The sequence below is a fragment of the Triturus cristatus genome, chromosome 6 (genome assembly GCF_964204655.1).
Source record: "Triturus cristatus chromosome 6, aTriCri1.1, whole genome shotgun sequence".
NCBI lineage: Eukaryota > Metazoa > Chordata > Amphibia > Caudata > Salamandridae > Triturus > Triturus cristatus.
This window is the reverse complement of record NC_140589.1, coordinates 1341549847-1341574734: the sequence shown is the minus strand read 5'-3', so window position 1 is coordinate 1341574734 and position 24888 is coordinate 1341549847. Positions and strand designations below refer to the sequence as shown.

At 48.0% G+C, this 24888-nt stretch overlaps 1 protein-coding gene across 1 annotated transcript in view; it reads left to right on the top strand.

Moving 5' to 3' along the window:
- Positions 1-24888, top strand: part of RYR2 (ryanodine receptor 2) — a 3458987-nt gene that overhangs the window by 3180741 nt on the left and 253358 nt on the right. Inside the window, exon 93 of the mRNA XM_085612346.1 lies at positions 17378-17508. Coding sequence (XP_085468472.1) covers positions 17378-17508 — 131 coding nt within the window. The remainder of the gene's footprint in view (positions 1-17377; positions 17509-24888) is intronic.

Below are 24888 nucleotides of genomic sequence, written 5' to 3'. Positions count from 1 at the left end.
AGTTTTTATTAGACCAAAAAGTGTGCTTGTTCCTTCAATTCTAAGATTCCAGCAACTCAGGCTCCAGGCTGACATCCGCTGACAGAACACTGTGATCGCTCAGACTTGTTCTCAGTACCTTAAATTGTGTACATGCACCAAAGAACTGATAGGATACCACCATATAATCTATCAGTGACTGCCCACGTGGAGCATGAAAGGTAAGAGAGGCTGGGTAATCGTCTTGGAATCTGCCATTCAATATAACAAAATCATTAATACTCAAATTATGCAATAAAGACAAGCCCCGCCTGTCAGATCCAATATGACTGCCGGGCAATGATGATTCGGAAATGGACCATACGTCCTCCAATTCTTGGTTGGAAAAAGCCACGGAGGAACAGTTTGAAATTTTAGCATCAAAGTCACCCGCCACCAATATCAAGGTGCAATCCTCTGAAATACTCGTTTGTCGCACAAAGTAAAAAATAGAGTCAAACAGAGAGCTGGTTGCTCTTCCAGGTGGAAGATATACGTTTACCAAAATAAGGGATACGTACTGTCCTGGTGTCCCATTGCCCAAACTGAGTTTCAAAACCATGCAAAGCTTAGATGGATGAAGAAAAAACCCAGGATTCCAATTTCTAGTACAACTGAGTAACATAGCTAGACCTCCACTAGCGTGACCTTTTGTTGAGGGTTTTGCTGCACAACAGAAGGAGAAAAAAAATCTCAAAGTCAAAATCCACGCAGCTCCATGTTTCCTGAAGACAAATTATTTTAGGATCATGCACTAGTAAGGAATTCAACTTAGAGTTATGAATTCAAACACTTCCTAGGTTCCAGGACAAGATTTTTCCCAGTGGGCTACCTCCGCAACATGGAGAGTCTTGCATTTTCCTTTAAGCCGTTCAGAGAGCCAGCCACCGAGCGACACTGGGCCATCTCTTCATCCCCTCTATGTTTGATGGACCTTTGGACCTTTGAACCTCAGGACCTATACTATTAATCTCTCTTTTCTCTGTGGACCTAACCACGGAAATGTTAATATCTTTAGGGTTAATGGCACCCCTTATGTTAGTTAAAACATACTACCTAGCTCCTGGCAATCTTTCCTATGGGATTTAAGCGGGGCCAAGGAAGGCACCTCATTTGGGAACACATTGTTCCCTTTTTTCCTGAAATGATCAGCGTTAGCCAGAACTAGCATTCCGATTATCCCTGAACTGAATGTTACTCTAGAGTTTGGAGACCCTCTACTAAGGTCTAAGTAAACCTGCTTAATGTCTTTACAAATTACTAATCGCAAGCCCATTATTTCTGATAGTAATTGCAACAGTTGGTGGAGCTGATTGTATATCAAACAGGGAAGCAAAAATCAGAATATTAGATGCTTGCCCCGATCTATATCCAACATGTATTATAGCTTAATCTTAAGTCAATCTCCGACACTGAAGTTTGACCTGTGCGAGAAGCATGGACAGGACTCTCGTCCAAAAACCTCCCTTGGCTAGGATCAATCTGTACTGGGAGAGTGCCCCCCCCGGAAGGACTGGAAGGACATTATTCGCGGCCTGCCCTACATCTAGCACAGCATCATATGTTTTTATTGCTAAGCTCACTGAATCCTGGTGTTTCCTGATTCCATGGGTTGCTAAAGATGGATCAATGTTTACTTTAAAATTATCCGGTATTGGGGTATCTTTCATAGATTTAAATGCCTGAATCATTCCCCGTCGTTATTGTGGGAGTCCCACGGTACATAAATAACAAAGTAGTAAATAGTATATTTCCATAGGCTATTATGGTGTCAACCATGTACTCTATAGCCTAATATTCTCCTTTTACAAAAAGGACCAAACTGAAAACACAACCAATCAGCAGTAAGCACACTCTAGAACCTTCTCAAGAGAGGCTGAGTCCCTCAGATTTTCACCGCACTTCGTTGTGTAAGGGAGTCTCCCTGAGCTCTGCTCAGTTCTTCAGCTTTCGCAGATAAGTTTGTTTTAAATTTTTCTGATAAAAAAGGATTATTTAGAGCTTGTAAATCCCGTGAGAAGAAGAGAATGCATGTGGACGATGCACACAGAGATTGCATTTATTGTCTCTATCCCAACCATGAGACAAAACAATGTAAGATATGCCGCACCTTCTCAACCGAAACCCTGAGGGATAGAGAAGGAAGACTTTTATTATGGCTAAAAAAGAAGCAGTCTGCTTCCTCTGATGTGGATAGCGACACATCCTCTATGTCACACAAAAGGCCCAGGTCGCCTGAGGGTCAACCTGAAGAGAGAAAGAAACATTCTAAATTCTCTCATTTGACCAAGGAATCTCTTAAACAGGAGAAACAGCCCAAGGTCTCCTCAGAGATTGGATCCCTTCAGTCTTCAGGAACATCAAAGAAAAAAACAGTCACTAAGCCATTCCAGAGGTAAAGCTAGCCAAAAATCTTCTTAGGCGTCAAGTTCACCGTCGACGCCTGTGTTTTCTTCAACGACAACCACAGTGACTCTCTCGTCGCCGAGACCGTCGATGGCGTTAACTACATTGACGACAAGTATAAAGGGATCCATACCTTCGACGTTGCCGTTATCATCGACGACTCCACCCTCGATGAGAGCACCGCAGATGAAAAGCTCATCGACGAAGCCATCGTCATCGACGAAGACCTCGACGACGACACAACCGTCGACAACACCACCTTCGACAACGGCACCATCGTCAACGACGACACCATCGTTGACGATCCCTCCATTGTCGACGACAACTGTTCCGCTAATGGCAATTATATTGCTCACAATAAAGAAAAAGGGGGAGAAGGTACAAACCCTACCTCATCCTCCTCATAGATTAAGTCAAACACACAAAACAGAAGGTAGGGTGCAAGAACGGCCTTAAGCAAATGGCAATTGCTGTTAGCTTCAAGAAAGCACACATGTTTTGTGAAAACTGCCCTCACCCACAAGTTGTGGCATGCTTCATCATCGGGCTGCTACTAACGCCTCTGCGCCAACCAACGCTAGAGGCGGAGCAATAGGGAGGGGTAGACAGTACAACAATGATACAAACAAACAAACAAAGGCAGGATCCTTTAGTGCAGAAAAGGTAAATTTAAAACTAACCCAGGGATATCTCTATAATAATTTTATTCCTGGATTCCCCAGTCAGATTAAAAAGGTATATATGTAAAGAGACTATATACCAAATGGATGGTGGTGGAGTGAGTTAATTAAGAGCTCACCACCCCTCCATGCTGCATAACAGTCGACATGTTTCTGCCGATTCACAAATAAATCTTCGGCATTCCTCAGGACAAATTGGATCCCTATGCCCTTTTACCAGACCCCTGTTTCTTCCCACTTTCGTGGGTTATACTCCACCTGTCAGTCTGGAGTTCCTCTTGTAACTTACAGAGTTTATTAAGCACGTTGCTAGACAAGGCACTGGAGTAGAGAGCGACCCTCTGTAGTCACACATTCGTCAAGAGTGGTGCGCCGCCTACGGACTCCGTCTCTCCTGGTGCCGCTAATGGCAATCCCACCGGCTATGGCAATACCGTTGACTATGACTAGGCAACCCTCAACGACATCCCCGTCGACGACAAAAATGTCTCCGACGATGACATCAACATCAAAAAATCCAGTTTTGTATGCAGGTCCTTCAACTCCGTTCCTGCAATCTAAACAGATCCAATGCAGGACACCAAAAATTTCTCTGCTACCTCCCAGCCATCTTTTAGATGTTAAGGATACGGATGAAGATGAAGGCCAGTTTGGAACGGCATTTAGTCCTGAACTTAACGTCAAGTATCAAGAGGAGGATGATGACTATGATGATGAGGAACAGTATTACCAACATTATCCGGCCCCTCATGCTCAGTATCAGCAGTACAAGTATTTTGAGCAGCCTAGACAACAGCCTGCACAATTTCCTCCGGCATTAATACTAGATCTTCAGAATATGTTGGCAGATTACAAAAGAAGATTTCCTCCTCAAGAGGACTATGTTGTAACGCCTCCACCTCTGCCAGTAGCTCCTCAAACACCACTACCTCCACCTCCTGCCACTCCTGGGTTGACACCATATCCCATGACTCCTCTTCCACCCAGAGAGGATCCTACTACATCTGAAGAAGAGCAGGAAGAAGGAGAGATACAGGATCCTCCTCCACCTGCTGATGAGTGGGATGACTACATAGCACCAACGCCATCCCCACCAGCTCATCGTCCTTCAGACTTGCCTCCAGAGGATATCGGAGGATTCCACAATATTATGGACAGAGCCACTAACAGATTTCATTTGCCAACAATTGTATATCAATCTGACTTTTTCCTCTATGATTTTAAAGAGCAAGCAAGAAAGACATTCAGATCAATACCTATAATTGATCATATTTGGCAGGAAGGAATCAAAGTAATGAAGACGCCAGCTTCTGTGGTTCCTGTGCTGCCAAGATTGGACAAGAAATATAGAGCCCCTGAGGACTCTCCTGCGTGTGCTACGAGTCACCCCAAGCCTGACTCTGTGATCTATCAGGCAGCCCAGAGACGATCAAAAATTCCTTCTACTCCCATCACTTCTCCACCAGACACGGAGGGTCGACGTCTTGATTCCATTAGAAAGAGATTTTCATCAATGGCAGCAGTTTCAGTTGGGGCTGCTAACGCTCTGGCCATTTTGGGCGGATACGATAGGCAAATGTGGTCTGATATGGGTATGATGAAGGACATAATTCGGGAAGACAGCAAAGAGGAATTCATTAAAATACTCACAGAAGGAGAAAGAGCAGTGTCAGAAATAATAGACATTGCTATGGACATTGCCACGACCAGTTTCCGGCAGTTAACTGGTGCTGCCATTTTAAGGCGACAAGGGTGGTTAAAAGCAACAAATTTCCGCCCGGAAGTTCAGACCAAAATTTTGGATATGGCCTATGATGGCGATAGCCTGTTTGGCAGTCATATTGATTAGGCGCTTACCGCCATTAAAAAAGATAGAGATACTGCTAAGGCGCTTGGAACCCTTCAGTACCGCAAGGTGCAATTTCGGGGAGCTCGAGGTAGGGGTTTCTCAGGATATAGGGGGACTTACCAGCGTTCACAGTCCTACCAGACATACCAGCCGCAATATCGACTTGGATACCAGCAGCAATCCTACCGCCAACCGACTACGGCTGGTTTCTCTAGACACAGCTCCAGACGAAAGCCAGCATCTCAAGGCCGTGCCTCTGGCCACAAGCAGTGATTGCAACAGGGTACCAGATGCTTTTCCCTTTCCCCTAAATGGTGCAAAAATCTCCAAACATACCAACTAGTGGCGCGACATCAATTCAGACAAGTGGGTCCTGGATCTCATCTCTTATGGCCACACTTTGGAATTTATATAAATACCTCCCAATACCCATACCAGGGGATCACACCCCCCTCATCTTCACTTACTCAAAAAGGAAGCAAGGATTATCCTTCAAAAGGGGGCAATAGAAAAGGTCTCTTTTCTTCAGAGAAGGAAAGGCTTCCACTCCTACTTCTTTCTCATTCGCAAAAAGTCCGGAGAGTGGAGGCCTATCCTAGACTTCAGGAAATTGAGCAAATTCCTAAAAAGTCAAACATTCACAATGGTCACGCTTTCAGACATCCTACGACACCTCAACAGCGGCGACTTCATGACTTCATTGAATCTCGAGGAAGCATACTTTCATGTCCCTATTCATCTGATGCACGGGAAATTCCTACGGTTCACAGTGGCTGGTACCCACTATCAATTCTGAGTCCTTCCATTTGGCCTCAAATCGGCAACACTGACTTTCAAAAATGTTTTTGCTACATTGGCAGCAGCCTTGCGAAGCAAAGGTCATCAGGTATTCCCTTACCTGGACGACTGGCTGCTAAAGGCACCATCTGCTCGTCTAGTGGAAACTGCAACACACGATTGTCTCACTCTTTTTCACAAATTGGGTCTCTCAATCAATTACCAAAAATCTTCGGTCCTACCAAACCGGATAATGACATTCCTGGGTGCCAGATTGGACACCATTCAGAACAAAGCCTTCCTTTCCCAGGAAAGGCAACAAAGGTTGCAAACATTAGCACTCAAACTGTCCAGAAAAAAAGTGCGTTTCTGTAAGAGCGATCTGAAAGAAACACGTTAGTTAGATTCCTCACCTTAGAATATCCCCAGGCGTCAGACTGGATCCGGAAGATTTTTCGTCAGCAATACCCCTTGCGCGTCGCTAGGCGTCGTCTGCGGCTCCGCGTCCGTCGTCGGCGTCGTGCGCCGGGATGACGTCGTCGGAGTACTTAGACGCCGCCCTCGCGCGCTGACGTCAGTTCTTCTTTTTTCCGCGCCAGTAAGCGCAGATCCGGGAGAGCTACCCCTTTTAGTCTTTTTTGACTAAATCTTTTTTGATCATTTTTGATCCTTGTCTGTCGACATCTGGTGCCGGTAGGATGCCTGGGTTCAAGGCTTGTGAGGATTGTCATCGACTGATGTCGGTGACCGATCACCACCGCCGGTGCCTCTACTGCTTAGGCCCCGACCACGACGCGGAGTCGTGCAACGACTGTCAGGCCCTGACTTCGAAGGCTAGGCGGGAGCGGTCCCGCAAGCTTCTCGAGCTTCGCCACTCGGCTCCGCGTCGTGCGCGATCCCGGTCCAGGAGGAGGTCCAAGGATCGCTCGCGGAGCCCTAGCCGACGCCATCGCTCGTCCGGCTCCAAGTCGTCGGGTAAGTCCAAACGCTCCAAGAAGTCCAAGAGGCGACATCGCTCTTCGGACTCCCCTCGCCGGTCGCGCGACTCGGCCGAGGGTCAGGGTGGTTCCACCCCCGCGGCTCCGGCGGAGCCGCAGGTGCCGCGTCCGCCCCCATACCTTCCGGTCCCTGGGGCTGACGCGGCGCCGGCGGAGATCAGTGCCTTCCTCTCGGCCATGAGGAGCCTGGCCCCGCCGTCGACGCCCGCTGGCGCGCCTTCGGGCCCCGCGGACTCGACTGGGCGACCTCGCGTGCCGGCGGCTCCGGCCCCGGCGCCGTCGACGACTCCGGTCTCGACGCCGCAGGTCCCCGCGGGGCCCTTGCCTGGGCCCCAGTCGACGCCGGTTGACCTAGTCACTCCTCCACCGGCGCCGACGCCTGAACCACCGACGCCGTCACCGGCGCCGCCGCCGCCGACGCCTGTGACGCCGACACCCCGGTTTAGCCCTCATCCGGACCCGACGCCGGCACGGCGTCCGCCGACGCCGCATCCGACGCTGCTTGAGTCCTACCATCTCTACAGTCCGGTTCCGATCATTCCTCCTGTTTATCAGGAATCGGAAGAAGGGGGCGACTGGGAGGGGTTCGAGGACCCTCTGGCTGTTCAGTCACAGCTTTCTCAGGACTGGGCAGATGAACTGGGGGAGGCCAGTGGGCTGGACACCTCGCCAGACACTGGATTCACTTCTCCTCCGACCGTGGCTTCGGAGGAGGGTGCGGCATTTTCTGTGGTGCTGCGCAAGGCGGCTGAGGCCCTTGGGCTCGAGTTGCCTGCCGTGGCTGTGAGGACTAACATCCTCACTGAGGTGCTTCAAACCTCAGCAAGCTCCACTGAGCCTCTGCTGCCGTTCAACGAGGCCCTCACTGACGTTCTGCAGGGCACCTGGTCCAAGCCCTCCACAGTTCCTCCTGTGGACAGGAACGTTGCCAGGCGCCACCGCCCTGCTCCGGGCGACCCCAGTTTCCTGTCCCAACACCCCACCCCCGAGAGTCTGGTTATCCAGGCCTCTACTTCCCAATCCTCCTTCCCGACCGCTCCGCCGGATCGGGATTCCAAGAGACTCGAGCAGTTCGGCAAGAAACTGTTTTCGTCCCTTAGTTTGGGCCTGCGGTCCTTAAATACCGCCTGTCTCTTGGACCGTTATTCCCATTCCCTGTGGGATACGGTGGAGGACGTGCTGCCCCTGTGTCCGGAGGAGGTCCGGACGCGTCTTACCCAGGCTTTGGCCGATGGGAGGGATGCAGCACGGCACGCCATACGATGTGGGCTTGACACCACGGACTCGCTGGGTCGGGCGATTTCCACCACGGTGGCGCTCCGCCGCCACGCCTGGATGCGGTCCACGTCATTTTCCGGGGATGTCCAGACAACCCTCATGGACATGCCCTTTGATGGCACTCGCCTGTTTGGTGAGAAGGCGGACAGTGCGCTGAACCGCTTTAAGGACTCCCGGGCTACGGCCAAGTCCTTGGGCCTCGCGGCTCCGCGGGCGCACACCTCCGCTTTTCGCCCCTTTCGTGGCCAAGGAAGGGGCGCCTCCTCACGTCCGCAAAGCCACCAGCCGCAGAACCAACCTGCGCGCGGTCGCGGACGTGGCTTCCGCCGTGGCGGAAATGGAGGCCGACGTGGTCAGCCCACATCCACCCCGGCAGCATCCGCCTCAAAGCCTTCCTAGTCCGAGCTTTCAGGCCCATGCCACGCCAGTGGGCGGCAGAGTTCGCCATCACCTGCTCCACTGGCGGTCCATAACATCGGACAGGTGGGTGCTGCAAATCGTCCGAAGGGGCTACTCCCTCCCCTTCGAGACGACCCCTCCAGCCATGCCACCGCAGCACCACCGTATCTCGGGGGATCATTTGGATCTTCTCCGCGAGGAAGTTTCGGCTCTCTTGGCCAAGGGGGCCGTCGAGCGCGTTCCGAGTCCAGAAGTAGGTCGTGGTTGTTATTCCCACTACTTTCTGGTTCCCAAGAAGGGCAAGGGGGGCCTACGCCCTATCTTGGACCTCCGGAACGTCAATGCCTTCCTCCGAAAGGAAAGGTTCAAGATGCTAACGTTGGCTCAGGTTTTAGCTGCCCTAGACCCTGGAGACTGGATGCTAGCGTTGGACTTGCAGGACGCTTATTTCCACATCCCCGTCCTGCCGGCCCACCGGCGTTACCTGCGGTTCACGGTGGGCCAAGAGCACTTTCAGTTTACCGTGCTCCCCTTCGGCCTCACCAGTGCCCCTCGGGTGTTCACGAAAGTGATGGCGGTGGTCGCAGCTCATCTGCGCAGATCAGGGGTTCCAGTCTTCCCCTATCTCGACGACTGGTTGTTGAAGGCGGGCTCGCCCCAGGCAGTCGTCTCCCACCTCCAGACTACGGCGGATCTCCTGCATTTGCTGGGGTTTTCCATCAACGTGCCGAAGTCACACCTGAGTCCCTCTCAGGAGCTCCTCTTCATCGGAGCGGTTCTCGATTCGGCGCGGTTCCGGGTCCATCCACCGGAACAGCGGGTCCGGGATATACGGGCCCTGATTCCCATCTTTCGGCCTCTATCCCGGGTTTCGGTCAGGCTAGTGTTGCGGCTTCTGGGGCTGATGGCCTCCTGCATCCTACTAGTGCATCACGCCAGGCGGCGCATGCGGGCTCTGCATTGGGACCTGAAGTTTCAGTGGGCCCAGCATCACGGCAACCTGTCCGACCATGTCTTGATCTCGGAGGGCACTGCACAACAGTTGCAGTGGTGGCTCACGGACCGCGAGTGGGTCAAGGGCAAGAGCCTCTCCCTTCCCCAACCAGAGCATGTCGTAGTGACGGATGCGTCTCTCCTGGGATGGGGTGGCCATATGGGAGAGGCGGAGATCAGAGGCCTCTGGTCTCCGGCGGAGTCTCGTCTCCACATCAACCTGTTGGAGTTGAGAGCGATCCGGCTTGCACTGAAAGCCTTCCTTCCCTCTGTCAGGGGAAGTGTCGTGCAGGTGTTCACGGACAACACCACCGCCATGTGGTACTGCAACAAACAGGGCGGGGTGGGGTCGTGGACCCTTTGTCAGGAGGCTCTGCGCCTCTGGACATGGCTGGAACACCAGGGCGTCACCCTGGTGGTTCAACATCTGGCGGGCTCTCTGAACGCCAGAGCAGACGAACTCAGCCGCCGGTGCATGATGGATCACGAATGGCGTCTGAACTCCGAAGTGGCGCAAGGCCTCTTTCAGCAGTGGGGAGAGCCTTGGTTAGATCTATTCGCCACCGAAGAGAACGCGCAATGTCAGCAGTTCTGCGCGTTGGAATTTCCAAGGCGGCACTCGCTCGGCGACGCTTTTCGTCGCGAGTGGAGTTGCGGTCTGTTGTACGCCTTTCCGCCTATACCACTTCTGCCCAGAGTGCTGAAGAAGATCAGGCACGACCGGGCCCAAGTCATCTTGGTGGCTCCGGATTGGGCACGAAGATACTGGTATCCCGAGCTACTCAGTCTGTTGACCGATCCCCCGATACGTCTGCCCCTTCGGGAGGATCTTCTGTCGCAGCAGCAGGGGACGGTCCTCCACCCGAACCTGTCCAGCCTCCACCTCCATGCGTGGAGATTGAGCGGCGGCAGTTGATGCCATTTGACTTGCCTCCTGAAGTCTGTGATATCATTCTGGCAGCCAGGCGTCCCTCCACAAAGTCGGTATACGCCTGCCGGTGGAACAAATTTGTGGCATGGTGCACAGCAAAGGCTGTGGATCCCCTTTCCGCCCCTCTTTCTGAGGTTCTCCTCTTCCTTCTTTCTCTGGCCCGGCAGGGCTCTGCCCTGGGCACCCTGAAAGGTTATCTTGCTGCCATCTCCGCCTTCTTGCGGCTTCCTGATCAGCCTTCTCTTTTCAAGTCCCCTGTGGTTACACGCTTTCTCAAAGGCATTACACACACGTTCCCTCCTGTCCCTTTTGTAATGCCTCAGTGGGACTTGAATCTGGTATTGACATTCCTGATGTGCGCTCCCTTCGAGCCTCTTCACAATTGCCCTCTTCGTCTTCTAACTCTAAAGACTGCTTTTCTGGTAGCCATCACCTCGGCTAGACGGGTGAGTGAGCTCCAGGCTTTATCTTCAAAGCCTCCTTTTCTATCTGTTCATCCGGACAAGGTTGTCCTTCAGCCTCGTCCCTCCTTTCTTCCTAAAGTGGTGACTCCTTTTCACCTTGGGCAGTCTGTCACCTTGCCCACCTTCTTTCCGCCTCCGCATCCTTCCAAAGAGGAAGAGAGGCTCCACCGTCTGGACCCAAAACGTGCGCTCTCCGTTTATCTGGACCGCACAAAACAGTTCCGGGTGGACGACCAGCTTTTTGTTGGGTACGTGGGCGCTAAGAAGGGGAAAGCTGTGCACAAACGAACCATCTCTCGGTGGGTCGTTTTGTGTATAAAAATTTGCTATTCCTTGGCTAAAAAGGACCCTCCTGTTGGGCTGCACGCCCATTCTACTCGGGCCACGGCGGCTACTACTGCCTTGGGACGGGGAGTCCCTTTGCAGGACATCTGTCAGGCGGCGACGTGGGCTTCGCTACACACGTTTGCCAGGCATTATTGCCTTGACAGCCAAGTCCGGAGGGATGGCTTCTTTGGCCGTTCTGTCCTCCAGGACTTTCTGGTGTGATCTTGGTTCGCAGACCCACCACCGGGGATGGTATTGCTTGGGTATCTATTCTAAGGTGAGGAATCTAACTAACGTGTTTCTTTCAGATGAACAAGTTACTTACCTTCGGTAACGATGTATCTGTAAGAAACATTAGTTAGTTAGATTCCTCACCGACCCTCCCATCCTCCCCGTTCTGCGAACTGACATCTAGGGTTAAGGCTATCCCTTTCAGGGCCCTAGATTTTATTTTTGGCACCAGTGTCGGTCTTTGCATGGCTCTGCGTTCCTGGCGCGGAAGGCTATGTACAAGAACTGACGTCAGCGCGCGAGGGCGGCGTCTAAGTACTCCGACGACGTCATCCCGGCGCACGACGCCGACGACGGACGCGGAGCCGCAGACGACGCCTAGCGACGCGCAAGGGGTATTGCTGACGAAAAATCTTCCGGATCCAGTCTGACGCCTGGGGATATTCTAAGGTGAGGAATCTAACTAACTAATGTTTCTTACAGATACATCGTTACCGAAGGTAAGTAACTTGTTCTACAAGTCTCTACTGGGAATGCTCTCTTCGGCAATAGATCTCGTGCCGCTGACTCGCTTCCATATGAGGCCTCTTCAAGAGGAACTACAACGCCAATGGATTGTCATTCCACGACATGGTCTACGTCATTCCTTGGATGAAAGAGGCTTTACAGTGGTGGGCTCAGAGATCACATCTGTCCCTGGGCCAGTCTTTTCTCCCAGTCATTCCAGATTATATAGTAACAACAGATGCTTCTATGGAAGGCTGGGGAGGACATTTACAGGACCTGCAGGTGCAGGGGAAGTGGTCCTTGGCTCAACGACAAATGCACATAAGCAGGTTGGAATAGAGAGCCATTTTCCTCTCTCTTCATGTTTCCTTCCTCGAATACAGGGGTCGTCAGAGTTGATCCGAATGGACAACACCACAAGCATGTTCTATATCAACAAACAAGGATGCACAAAATCCCTAACTCTGTCTCAGGACACCCAGCAGTTATGGAACTGGCTGACGCTCCGTCGAATTTCCTTGACAGCGGAACATGTCCCAGGTCTCCGGAATACCATAGCGGATGCTTTGAGCAGAACTAACGACCACTGTCACGAGTGGAAGCTGGAACAAGAACAAGAACAGCTGGACAAGATATTTGCAGCCTGGGGAAAACCAGCGCTGGACCTATTTGCGACCCATACCAACTCCAAATGCCGATTCTTCGCTAGCAGATTCCCTCTCCCAAACTCAAGGGGGAATGCTCTTTTAATGCGCCGGTCAGGGATATATGCATGCGCTTTTTCCCCATTCCTCTGATACCCAAGGTCCTCACGAAGATGAAATTGGAACAATGCAGCATTTTGCTGATTGCCCCCAGGTGGCCAAGAGAGCACTGGTACACAGAACTAGTCCTAATGTCGGAAGCTCAACCCATCCGCCTATTGCAAACACCAACGCTGTTGACCTAGAACAAAGGCCAAGTATGTCACCCGGAACCAGCTTCTCTACAGCTGCATGCGTGGCTCCTGAGTTCGTCGAATTTAAAAATGTTAACATTGCGCAAGACTGCAAAGACATTATTACCAAGTCTAGGGCTGACAGCACCAATAAAACTTACAGTCTGAAGTGGAAGCATTTTTGTCTATGGTGCAGGCGCAATGAAGTACATCCTTTTCTCTCTACTTCAGAAGAGGTCCTGCCTTATTTGCTCTCTTTAGCAAAGTCTGGTCTTGCACACTCCTCTGTTAGAGTTCATCTGGCTGCTATATCAAGATACAGGCGATCGCTACATACTCGATCTTTATGGTCCTCAAGAATTGTAAAGCAATTTATGAAAGGACTGTTTAGAGCTTTCCCACCCATCAGAGCTCCACCCCCGGAATGGCAACATAATGTGGTATTATCTCAATTGCTAAAACAGCCATTTGAGCCCATTCACAAGGCAGACTTGAAATACTTAACCTGGAAAGTCGCCCTTCTTCTGGCGCTCACTTCAACAAGAAGGGTTAGTGAAATACAGGCTTTTACTATATCCTATGCTTTTTTGCGCTTCACTGATCAAATGGTCATTCTGAGGACAAACCCTAAGTTCATCCCAAAAGTTCCTTCTCAATTCCATTTGAATGAGCATGTCATTCTGAGAACTTTCTTCCCTAACCCTTCCACGCCTGCGGAAAGAACACTCCACACTCTTGACCTAAAGAGATGTCTTAAATTTTATTTACAGAGGACTAAAGCCATACGGAAGTCAAATCAGTTATTCATAGCTTATGGTCAAAGCTGTCAGGGCGCTGTAGTCTCTAAAGCTACCATAGCCAGGTGGATAGCGAGTGCAATACAATGTTGCCACAACAAGGCTGGCAAGCCATTGTCAAGGACTGTGAGAGCGCACTCCACTAGAGCAGTTTCAGCATCAACTGGTCAATTTGCCGGAGTGCCACTTGAAAAAATCTGCCGAGCTGCAACGTGGAAAACGACACACACGTTTACGCAGCATTACTGCCTTGAGTCTTCACAACGTGCTGACGCATCCATGGGACAGGCGGTACTAAGGAACCTATTTTCCTAAGGTAAGCCTCTTTCAAGAGAGGATTTATTAGATGATGTTTTGGATACAGTATATGTATATTTTGATACATCTCTGCAGGGTTATTTTTCCTTTATTCGTTAATTACTACAAGTTTTCTAGCACTGTTTCATGTTCCAAACATTGATCTTAAGGTTCACATTGCATTAAGGATTATTTTAGCACTACCCACCGTCCACAAAGGTGCTTATTTGAAGAACATATATATGTATGCATTTGCATTTTTATGAATATATATATATATATACACAAATAAGGAACTGCTTACTATTCTGAGTATGGCATGTGAATCTATGAAAGATACCCCAAAACTGGATAAGAAAAAAGTAACTTACCTGTAATAGCAGTTATCCAGTATTGGTATCTTTTATAGATTCACATGCAACCCACCCTCCTCCCCGGAGAGGCACCTCTACGATACAGTACTCACTACACTTGTGCTGGAAGATCTGAGGGACTCAGCCTCTCTTGGAAAGGTTCTAGAGGGTTCTAGCTGCTGATTGGTTGTGTTTTCAGTTTGGTCCTTTTTGTAAAAGGAGACTAATAGGCTATAGAGTACATGGTTGCCACCATAATACCATATGGAAATATACTATTTGCTATTTACTACTTTGTTATTTATGTACCATGGGACTCCCATTACGATGACGGGGAATGATTCAGGCATGTGAATCTATGAAAGATACCAATTCCAGCTACCTTGGTATCCCGCTGTCTGGTATGTCAGACAGCGTAAATTATCGGACCGGCGGTTCATGGAGTAGGCGTATCGCGGCTTTAGCTGATAATGCAAAACTAGGAACGAATAGATACTGTGGAGCAGTGGATTCTATGGGAAACTACTTACGAAGACCGAATATTTATGTGTATAAATTAAGGGTCTTTGGACTTGAATACAAAGGTAGCTGGAATAGTGTATAAGCTAATACAGCAATTCATAAGATTTGCATATTATTCTGGCTAGAATTGTCTGGAGAGCCAGAAGAGGTTGACCGAATAATTAAAGATTAATATATATAATTAAAATTGTTCATCATTTAGACTTAATTGAATGGAGTACAAGAAGAAACCAACTGAATAATTATTAAGACTGAAATCTATCAATACTGGTTGTAATATTTGAATAAAGAGCCCTGATGATGACCGGTATAGGATGAAACGTGTAGGCTGAAAAAACGTCATGAATATGTGACATATTGATTAATCTGCAACAATTTTGGAATAAAAATTGGAATATTTTATTGGAACTTGGCCTGCTGACAGTTTGCTGAAGAAATACAATAATAAATTGTTGATATGGTCATTACTATAAGACGTTCCTTTCCATTTTTGTGATTTCATTTTGAGAATTGTGGCCAGGAGCGGTGGGCTACGGAGAGTTGAGTGTCTTCTTTGGAAACTTTGAAGAAAAGTACTGAACAGTGATTATAGTGCACACTTTTTTTTGTCCTCACCACCTTGCTTTTGGTACAATAGCTCATGTATTTGGGTTATAATACTGACTTTCCTAATGTATCCATGAAAGTTTCCACGAGAAATGGGGAAATGTTCATCTTCAGACTTTAGACCAACTTTTCAAAGATGATGTCTTTTCCTCATTCGGCAATTAGCAGCAACAGGTTCCTCTTCTGTCTGCAGTTTTCTTTAGATATTTGCAGATGCAGCATTTTATCTTTAGTGTTAAGGAAGAGGATTTGAGCTGTGATGATATGCCCAGTTGGGACATTATTAGGAAAACTCCACTTAAGAGAAATATCGGGATGGTCTATAAGTCAATCTACTCATCATCTCACAACCATGTGGCTGACCTGTTCCAGCTGAGGGCTAGTAAGTGGAGCGCTTGGCTTAGTGCGGAAGTAACGGTTGCTGACCTCCGGTGTAGCAATGTGTTGTTTCATTCAGATCTTAACTTATCTAGTATTAAGGTACATCATCTCAAATGTGTAATTAATTGGTATTATATCTCTTTATGTAGCTACAGCCGGTTGATCATTGTTTTCACTGTGGGCTTGCAGAAGCAAATGCGGTTCTTGTTTTTGCATCTTGATCTGCCTTTCGCTTGTATTGGCAATTTGTCTTCGGCATACTATGTGGCATTTCTAACCTGTCGTTTGTGGCTGATCCGAAGCTGATTATGTTGGATCATTCACCAGCTTTTCCTTCCTCCTTATCTGGTTTATATTTCTTTTCTATCACGTTAGCTAGATTGATTCTGGCATGATTCTGGCTCTGTAGTGAGATACCTGATCCATGGATTTGGTGGCATGAATTTCTGTATATCATTAGGCTGGAGATGGTGCTAATCGAGAACAGTCCTCAGAGGAAAAGGCTTGGTCGGATCTGGGACCCCGTTCGGGGCTGGCTGGCTGAGGTGGCTGCTTCTCAGTACTAGCTTGCCTAGCTTAGATTATCAGTTTTGTTTGTCTTCCATGGTGCTCTCCTCCTCCTATGTTCTGTTAAGGTATTATATGGTTTCTGTCGTGATTGCTCTTTTTTGATTCTCAACTTTGTGAAAATGTTTATCATTAATTCAAGCATTATATTTGCTATACTCTAATTGGATTGTAGGTTTGTTTTGCCGCTACGTTTGCTCTTTTCCTTATTTGCTGGATAAGTTATATATTGTGTGCCCTTCTCTTGGTATTTATTGGTTTCTTGTTATCTAAAACTCAATACAAATTATTTAAAAAAAACAAAATCTTTATTTTTCAGTATTAAACATCAGCTCATTGGAACAGAGCCACAAATAAAGCACTGTCCTACACTGGTGAAATACTTCGAGTCTTGTTTAGGGCAATAATTAATTGAGTGTCATCTATGTAATTCATACTGTTGACACCAAAAGACCTCACCAAGTGGACGTATATATATGTTAAACAGGATAAGGGCTAAGGGCAGATATAAATACGTAGTTGTGTTTGTAAGTGAAAACAGTTTTTTCCTTGTATGCTTATATAAAGAGCAGTATCTTAACTATTGATTCTACCGTATGAACCATATGTTATCCCCATAGGGTACTAAGAGAGAGCCCTATGTAGATCTAGTAAGAATAAAACATTGTTTAACCTCTTCAGTGCCCATGACGAGATAGTCTCGTCATGGAGCACGGTCGCGCTGTGCCCATGACGAGACTATCTCGTCATGAACCCCACCCACTAATGTAACGCCCGGCACAGGAGGGGGAAGGGCGTGGCACAGAAGGGGTTAACATTATAACTACAATTCCAAATACATAAAATAATATAGAAACACCATAGAAATCAGAGGAACACAGAAATGCAGAAAAACAGACAAAAGAACAACATTGTAGGCTAAAAAGATGTATCCGCTGGTCCCCTAAATGTCAACAGCTGTTATTTTCACTCTTTATCACTTTATCCCCTTTCAGAACATTTGACATTATTCATAATGTATTACTGGATCTAACAGGATAAACCTTTTCTCCACTACAGGTGCCTCTGGTGATTTTCAAGCGAGAGAAGGAAGTGGCGCGGAAGCTGGAATTTGATGGATTGTACATTACAGAACAGCCTTCAGAAGACGATATTAAAGGGCAATGGGATAGACTTGTCATCAACACACAGTGAGATATCTTTCTTCTTTTTGAACTGCAGTAGGCCATCACACATGTTATTGTGTAACTCTTAGGTAGTGCTGCTTCCCCGCTTGTGTCATTTATTTACAGTTATTGTCATGGCTGCCACAAAAGCAGGGCAGCGGCGAGGGGATAGCATTGGGGGTGTATCATTACAAGTACAAGATGCAGGTGGAAGGTCACTAGGACCCTGTCGGATGACCAGAGACCAAGTGGTCACTCCCTGTGGGTGGGACTGGAGGAAGGCAAAGGAGGTTGCATAAAGGAGAAATAGGGTTCTTGAAGATACAACATTGTAAGTAGGGGACACGCTATGCTGATGGCTTATTTATAAAAAAAATTCCACCTTACCCAATGTGTGGCTCCTTCATCCACTTCACCACACAACAGGAGGCTAGGTCTGTCTTCTTGAACTAACTACGGCCCCTCAGCCTGATCTGCAAAATACATCCGAAGTGCAGTCACAGGCCTCAATTAGGCTCAGTACCTACACAAATTTTCCAGGTAAAGTAATCTATACCTCTTGTCGCAACAGTATGTGCACCCCATGCTGGACCTGCCTTCAGAGGTGGCACAATGTTTACTGTTTTCCAGCTTTGTGAATGCAGCTTTTGTGCAATATTTTAGAGCTTAAAGACCACAGGCCTGCCTCATGAAAGAAATGTTTCTGGTAACACAGCACACTCAGGCTAACCTGAACCTTTCCTTCATTGGCCCCTGGCCTTTTTTGCTGTCCCTAGCCTGTGCTACCTTTGTCCTAGCCCACCTGCTCCAGTCCGACTCTGAGCCAACAGTGTACGCAAGCCCCACACTGGTGAGTGGATGTGTGGGGGAGAAAACACAACAGTGGATGTGCCGAGGTGGCAAAGTGGGTGAAATACAGTGAGCAAGAAAACATGAGTGTATCTTTGTATAACTTGCAAAGCATGTACTCCTGCTTCTCATGATGCCCCATTTCATTGTCTATGAAAGCCTAATCTGTAGTTGCCATTGGCGTCTTTTGTTTGCGATGGAGGTTTGGACTGCAAATGCCCAGGCTGTGTATGTTCTGTGTGTTTGTGTTGAAGCATCTTTTAAAAATTCACATTCATCTATTAGTACTCCCCCAAAAAATCCTTGCACAAGTTTTAAAAGGGGCCCCCACATGAACTTCAAGACCTGGACCCCACAGAAGCTTCTTGCACCCCTGATTAGGCTATAGATATAGGCTCATTTTGTGGGATGTAACTGGGCGGAGTCTGCTTCACCAATTCTCTGGCATTTTGAACAAGTGCAAGGAACCGTTAACAATATTGCGTTGCCGGACTGTCACTTTTTTGACAATCTGGTGGCGCAGTGTGCAACTGGCATATTTATTAGGCCACGTAAAGCAAGGTTTTCATGACCTTATAAATATGTGCCCCTTTCAGGCAACAAACTGCGTGAAAGTGGCGTTCCATGAGTGATGCTGGGGGCGTTACCAGCATCATCCATGGATTTTTTACACTGCCCCAGATTTATGAGAAATCGTAAGTCGAAGGCAGGGCCAAAAATGTATACCTCCCCAGGGGAGGCATAAGGGAGGCACAAGGAGGAGAAATAGCATTCTCCAGTATTAGGGTGTCTTTCATAGATTCACATGCCTGAATCATTCCCCGTCGCCGGAGTGGGAGTCCCACGGTACATAAAAAAGCAATAATTATGCACATAAAAACCTTGGTAACATAAAACCAGGAAGTAAAGTAGCCCTAAGCTACAAGAAAAAACTTCCACACTTATGACTTTCATAGTCATTATGTATAGTCCAAACTGCAGCCAATCAGGCGACAGCACCCATCAGAATGTTCTCCCCAGAGGCTCAGGCTCCCAGATTTTCTACTGCACGTCATGTGAAGGGAGTCTCCCTGAGCTCTGCTCAGTACTTCACTATTTTTTCTGGATTTTTTCTTCTCTTTAGAATGTCATCTTCTAAGAGATCTCACTTTAGATCTTGTGAATCTTGTGGGAAGCTCCGGCTTTTTTCAGAAGACCCCCACAAGAAGTGCATTTACTGCCTTTATCCAGATCATGAGGTGAGAGATTGTAAAATTTGCAGGACCTTCCCTCAGAAGACCCTCAGAGATAGAGAAGGGCGCCTACTTCTGTGGCTACAGAAGATTAAAGACAAGGATAACCCCTTATCTGAGGTGGGAAGTGTGGCCTCTGGTTCATCTATATCCTCTAGGAAGAGGATGGCTGAGGAAGATTTATCTTCTCCTGGGGCTTAGGTGTCGAGAAAAGTTCAACCCGCTAAGGGTTCTAGCTTGCCTTCTTCTTCTTAAAAAAAAAGGCTTCTCCACCTTCAAAGTCTAAGCCTGTTACGCCTCCGAGAAAGACTGGAAAGTCTCTGGCATCAAAAACACTTCCTGAGAAAGATTTCCCTCAGCAAACAGCTCCGTCGTCGTCGGCGTCGTCGGCGGCTCCTCCGTCATCGTCGACGCTACTTCTACGTTGGCAGTTACCTTCTCGTCGCCGAGACCCAAGAGGATCATGTCATCAGCTTCATCTCCGTCGACGCTGGTCTCTGTTGCTGTTCGACCCATCTCGTCGATGAAGGAGATTTCATCTATCGTCAGCGCTCCGTTGTCGGCGAAAGTTAAGAAGATCTCGTCGACGACTGCTTCGTCGACGATCGCTTTGTCGAGGAAAACTACCTCGTCAACGGCCGCCTTGTCGTCGAAGACTGCCTCGTCGTCGACGACTTCCTCGTCGACGAAGACTGACTCGTTGTCGACGGCCACATCGTCGACGAAGATTGCCTCGTCGTCGGCGGCCTCCTCGTCGACGAAGATTGCCTCGTCGACGAAAACAGCTGCCTCGTCGACAATCACTTTCCTGACGCCAGCCCCATCAGCGACGATATCGTCGACGGCACACTTGTCGACTCCTCTTTTGTCTTCTTGCGCAGACTTGCAAGTTTGGTCTGCAACAACGGCTACTGCCTCCTCTGCCCTGCCTACGACGGCGGCTTCTTTGGTACAAAGACGTGGCTCTTCATTGGAAGCTCTCTCCCCATTGAATTTGCCTGAGCAATTGCTGGATTCTGAGGAGGACAAAGAGGAATCTGGAGAGGGCGACAGATTCCGCACTGCTAGAAGTCCATCGGAATTGCTTATTAAGTATCAAGACCACGACCAGGAGGAAGAACCTTTCCCTGAGTCTGAAGCTCCAGCTCCTGTCACGGTTCCCACAGCACAAATGCCTTTGGCCCTGCTTAAACATGTTGGACGACTATTATCGCCGTTTTCCTCCTTCTAAATCGGCGAAGTCTATTCCATCAACGCCCATGCCTAAGGTTTCTGTATCTTCTTTAGGATCTCCTAGACCACCTTCTCCAGTACCATCTCATCATTCCCATGATGCTAACACCACTGACGATGACCGGGAAGAGGGAGAAGTGGATGATAAGTCTGTTCTTTCGGAGTGGGACGAATACCAAATTCAGACTCCATCACCGTCAGCTCCAGCTCCTGTTGACTCTCTTCCAGTAGATATTGGAGGTTTTCATCCCCTTATGGAGAGGGTGACAAAAAGGTTTCTCATACCAATGGATACAAAGAAGGATGATTGCTTTCTCTATGATTTTAAAGATCAGCCACAAAGACAAATAAGGACCATTCCCATCATAGACTTCATCTGGAAGGAAGGGTTGCAGATCATGACAGCACCTAATTCTCTTCCTGCAGTCTTGTCTTGATTAGACAAAAAATATAAGGCACCAAGCAATTCACCTGCATGCCTCATAGGTCAGCCAAAAACTGACTCTGTCATCGCCCAAGCGGCGCAGAGACGGGCCAAGAACCCCTCTTCGCCTGTAACAGCTCCGCCAGACAGGGATGGCAGACGGCTGGATTCGATTGGGAAGAAGGTTTCCACTATGGCAGAGACGACTGCTGCAAATTCCATAGCCATGTTAGGGAGATATGACAGGCAGATGTGATCGAACATCTCCCCTTACATTAACATGCTGCCAGAACCTTCCAAGTCCGAGGCCTTGAAGATCTTACAAGAAGGAGAGAGTACCTCTGTGGAAATAATTGACGCAGCCATGGATGTTGCATCCACAGGATTCAGACAGTTAGTGTGTGCAGCAGTGCTAAGGAGACAAGGTTGGCTGAAATCTACATCTTTTCGCCAAGAGGTCCAAGCCAAAATTATTGACATGCCGTTTGATGAGGAGTTACTATTTGGCCAGCGTGTCGATGAGGCCCTTCAGGCTATTAAAAAAGACACGGAGACGGCGAGATCTCTTAGTAGCCTTCAATTTCGTAAGTCGTCCTTTCGAGGTGCTAAAGGACGTGGATCCTTCTCCAATAGGGGAGGTTACAATCAACAAAGGTCATACCAAAACTCTCAAGGTAATCAAAAATATCAGCTCTACAGGCAGCAGTCATATGGACAGCGAGATAACTCCTACTCGCAATCAAGAAGGAAGCCCTCCTACCGTGGACGGGATTAAACTAAAAAACAGTGAGATCTGCCACCTGCCACCATTTCTGCTGTTCCCCTAGTCAGAAGTTGGAGGAAGAATATCCCAATTCTACTCGAACTGGTCCGCAATTACAACAGACAAGTGGGTTCTGGATATAGTGGCCAGAGGCCATGTTCTAGAGTTCATAAAGATTCCCCCAAACTCTCCTCTCAAAGGAACACCTCCTGCTCATCTCAAGGAGCTTTTTTCCCAAATAAACCTGATGATTCGGAAAGGAGCAATCGAAAAGGTCCCTTCTTTACAAAGAGGAACAGGATTTTATTCGAGATTTTTCCTGATACTAAAAAAGTCGGGAGAATGGCGCCCCATTCTTGACCTTCGCGCCGTCAACAAATACCTGAAAAAGTTATTTTACCGAATGTTCACACTTCAAGAAATCCTTCAACTGCTTTCAGTGGGGGATCACATGGCCACCCTTGACCTCCAGTGGCTGGCAGGGACATTCAATTCAGAGTCCTTCCGTTTGGACTACGATCAGCACCCCGTGTGTTTACTACGATCCTAGCACCGGTGGCCGCACACCTTCGTCTGGAAGGAATTCAAATTTTCCCATACTTGGACGACTGCCTAATCAAGGCGAATTCTTTTTGAACCACAAACGCACATGTTCAGAGATGTCTGTCACTGTTCCAATCTCTGGGTCTCTCCATAAACTTTGAAAAATCTCATCTGATTCCATCACAGAGAAGGACCTTTTTGGGAGCCACATTGGACACCCAGCTAACTCAGGCCTTCGTCTCAAAAGAAAGACAACTCAAGATCTGCAAACTAGCTCGCTGATTGCTATCAAAAAGGTGCATTTCAGTCCGAATGTACAAGTCTTTACTAGGGATGATTTCTTCCTGCATCCCTTTGATACCCAACTACCGTTTCAGAATGAGACCATTGCAAGAAGAACTCAACCTTCAATGGTTGCAGATTTTGGGGTCTTTCGACGATATCGTTCGCATCACTCCTCGGATGCGAGAAGCCTTCCTTTGGTGGACTCAAATAAAGAACTTAAGGGAAGGATGTGCATTCCTGGTCGAACTGCCGAATTTCACTATAACCACAGATGCTTCCCTCGAGGGATGGGGGGCGCACCTTCAAGGGATGACGGGCAACGGCAAGTGGAGCATCCAACAAAAGAAGTGGCATATCAACCTTCTGGAGTTGCGAGCTATTTTCTTGGCCCTGAGGTCATTTCGAACCGTCATTCGGAGAGACTCAGTACTAATTCGAACAGACAACACTACAAGTATGCATTACTTAAACAAGCAGGGAGGGACGAAGTCAGCCCTACTATCTCAACAAGCTCAAGAGATCTGGGACTGGGCGATTCATCACAAGATCAGCCTTTCAGCTATTCATGTTCCAGGAGTCTCCAATGTTTTAGCGGATTCCCTCAGCAGGTCAACAATATCCAATCACGAGTGGGAGCTACATCAACCAACTTTAAACCGAGTCTTTCGGGAGTGGGGCCACCCCGATCTAGACCTGTTTGCGACCAGCCAGAACCGTAAATGCCCATCCTTTGCAAGTTGGGTTCCCCACAACGACTCATGCGGGAACGCGTTTTCGGTTAATTGGTCGCAGATATATGCCTACGCCTTTCCTCTGATTCCGTCGGTTCCCAGAGATCTCCGTAAGATCAAGAAACAACCTTGCCGCGTGATACTCATTGCTCCCAGATGGCCTCGCCAATACTGGTTCACCGAACTTCTCCTCCTCTCGGAGTGCAATCCCATACAGTTTCAACCAATACCGAACCTTCTGTCCATCCAGAACGGAAAGATCTGTCACCCGGACCCAGCATCTTTGAGATTAGCAGCATGGCTCCTCAACACCTTGAATTCGCACACCTAAATATTCCTGCAAACTGTCAGGAAGTTTGAGCTAATGCTCGAGTGCCTATTACTATTAAAACATACAAGCTAAAATGGAAGAGAATTTGCATGTGGTGTCAATCTGTCAATATACATCCGATTCATGCAAAACCAGAACAAATTTTACAGTTCTTTCTTCACTTGGCAAGATCGGGCCTATCCCATTCTACTTTGAAAGTGTTCTTGGTGGCGATTTCAAGGTTTCGGCAGGATGGATCTAATTCTCATTATTCAAATAGAGTTATTCAGCAATCCTTCAAGGGATTGTTTCGGATGTTTCCCCCTATTCGGCGTCCACCTCCATCCTGGCATCTTAATGTAGTGCTTACACAACTTATGCGGCACCCCTTTGAACCTATTCATAAAGTGGACTTAAAGTTCCTTTCATGGAAAGTTTCTTTGTTATTGGCTGTGACATGAGCAAGGAGAGTCAGTGACATTCAAGCTTTCACTATTAAGCCACCTTTTCTTCAGTTCACCTCAAAATCAGTAGTGCTATGCACCAATCCCAGCTTCATGCCAAAAGTATCTGCGGATTTCCACCTTAATAAACCAATAATTTTAAAGACATTCTTCTAAAACCCGCTGACAACTGCGGAAAGGGCCTTGCATCCCCTTGACATCAGAAGATGTCTCAAGTTCTATTTACAACGGACTGCAACGATCCGTAAATCGGACCAACTTTTAGTGGCCTATGGTAGATTACGTCAAGGATATTCTGTTTCCAAACCGACCATAGCTTGTTGGATTTCTGCTGCAATTTGTCTATGCCATCAACAGGCGGGAAGACCTTTGCAGGCAACCCCAAGAGCGCATTCTACGAGAGCAATTTCTTCATCTACCGCTCTCTTTGCCGGTGTGCCTCTTCATCAAATCTGCAGAGCGGCAACTTGGTCCAACAGACACACTTTTACTAAACACTACTGTTTAGAGGCCTCAAGCGATGCAGATGCGTCAGTGGGACAAGCTGTTCTCCGCAATCTTTTTAAATAG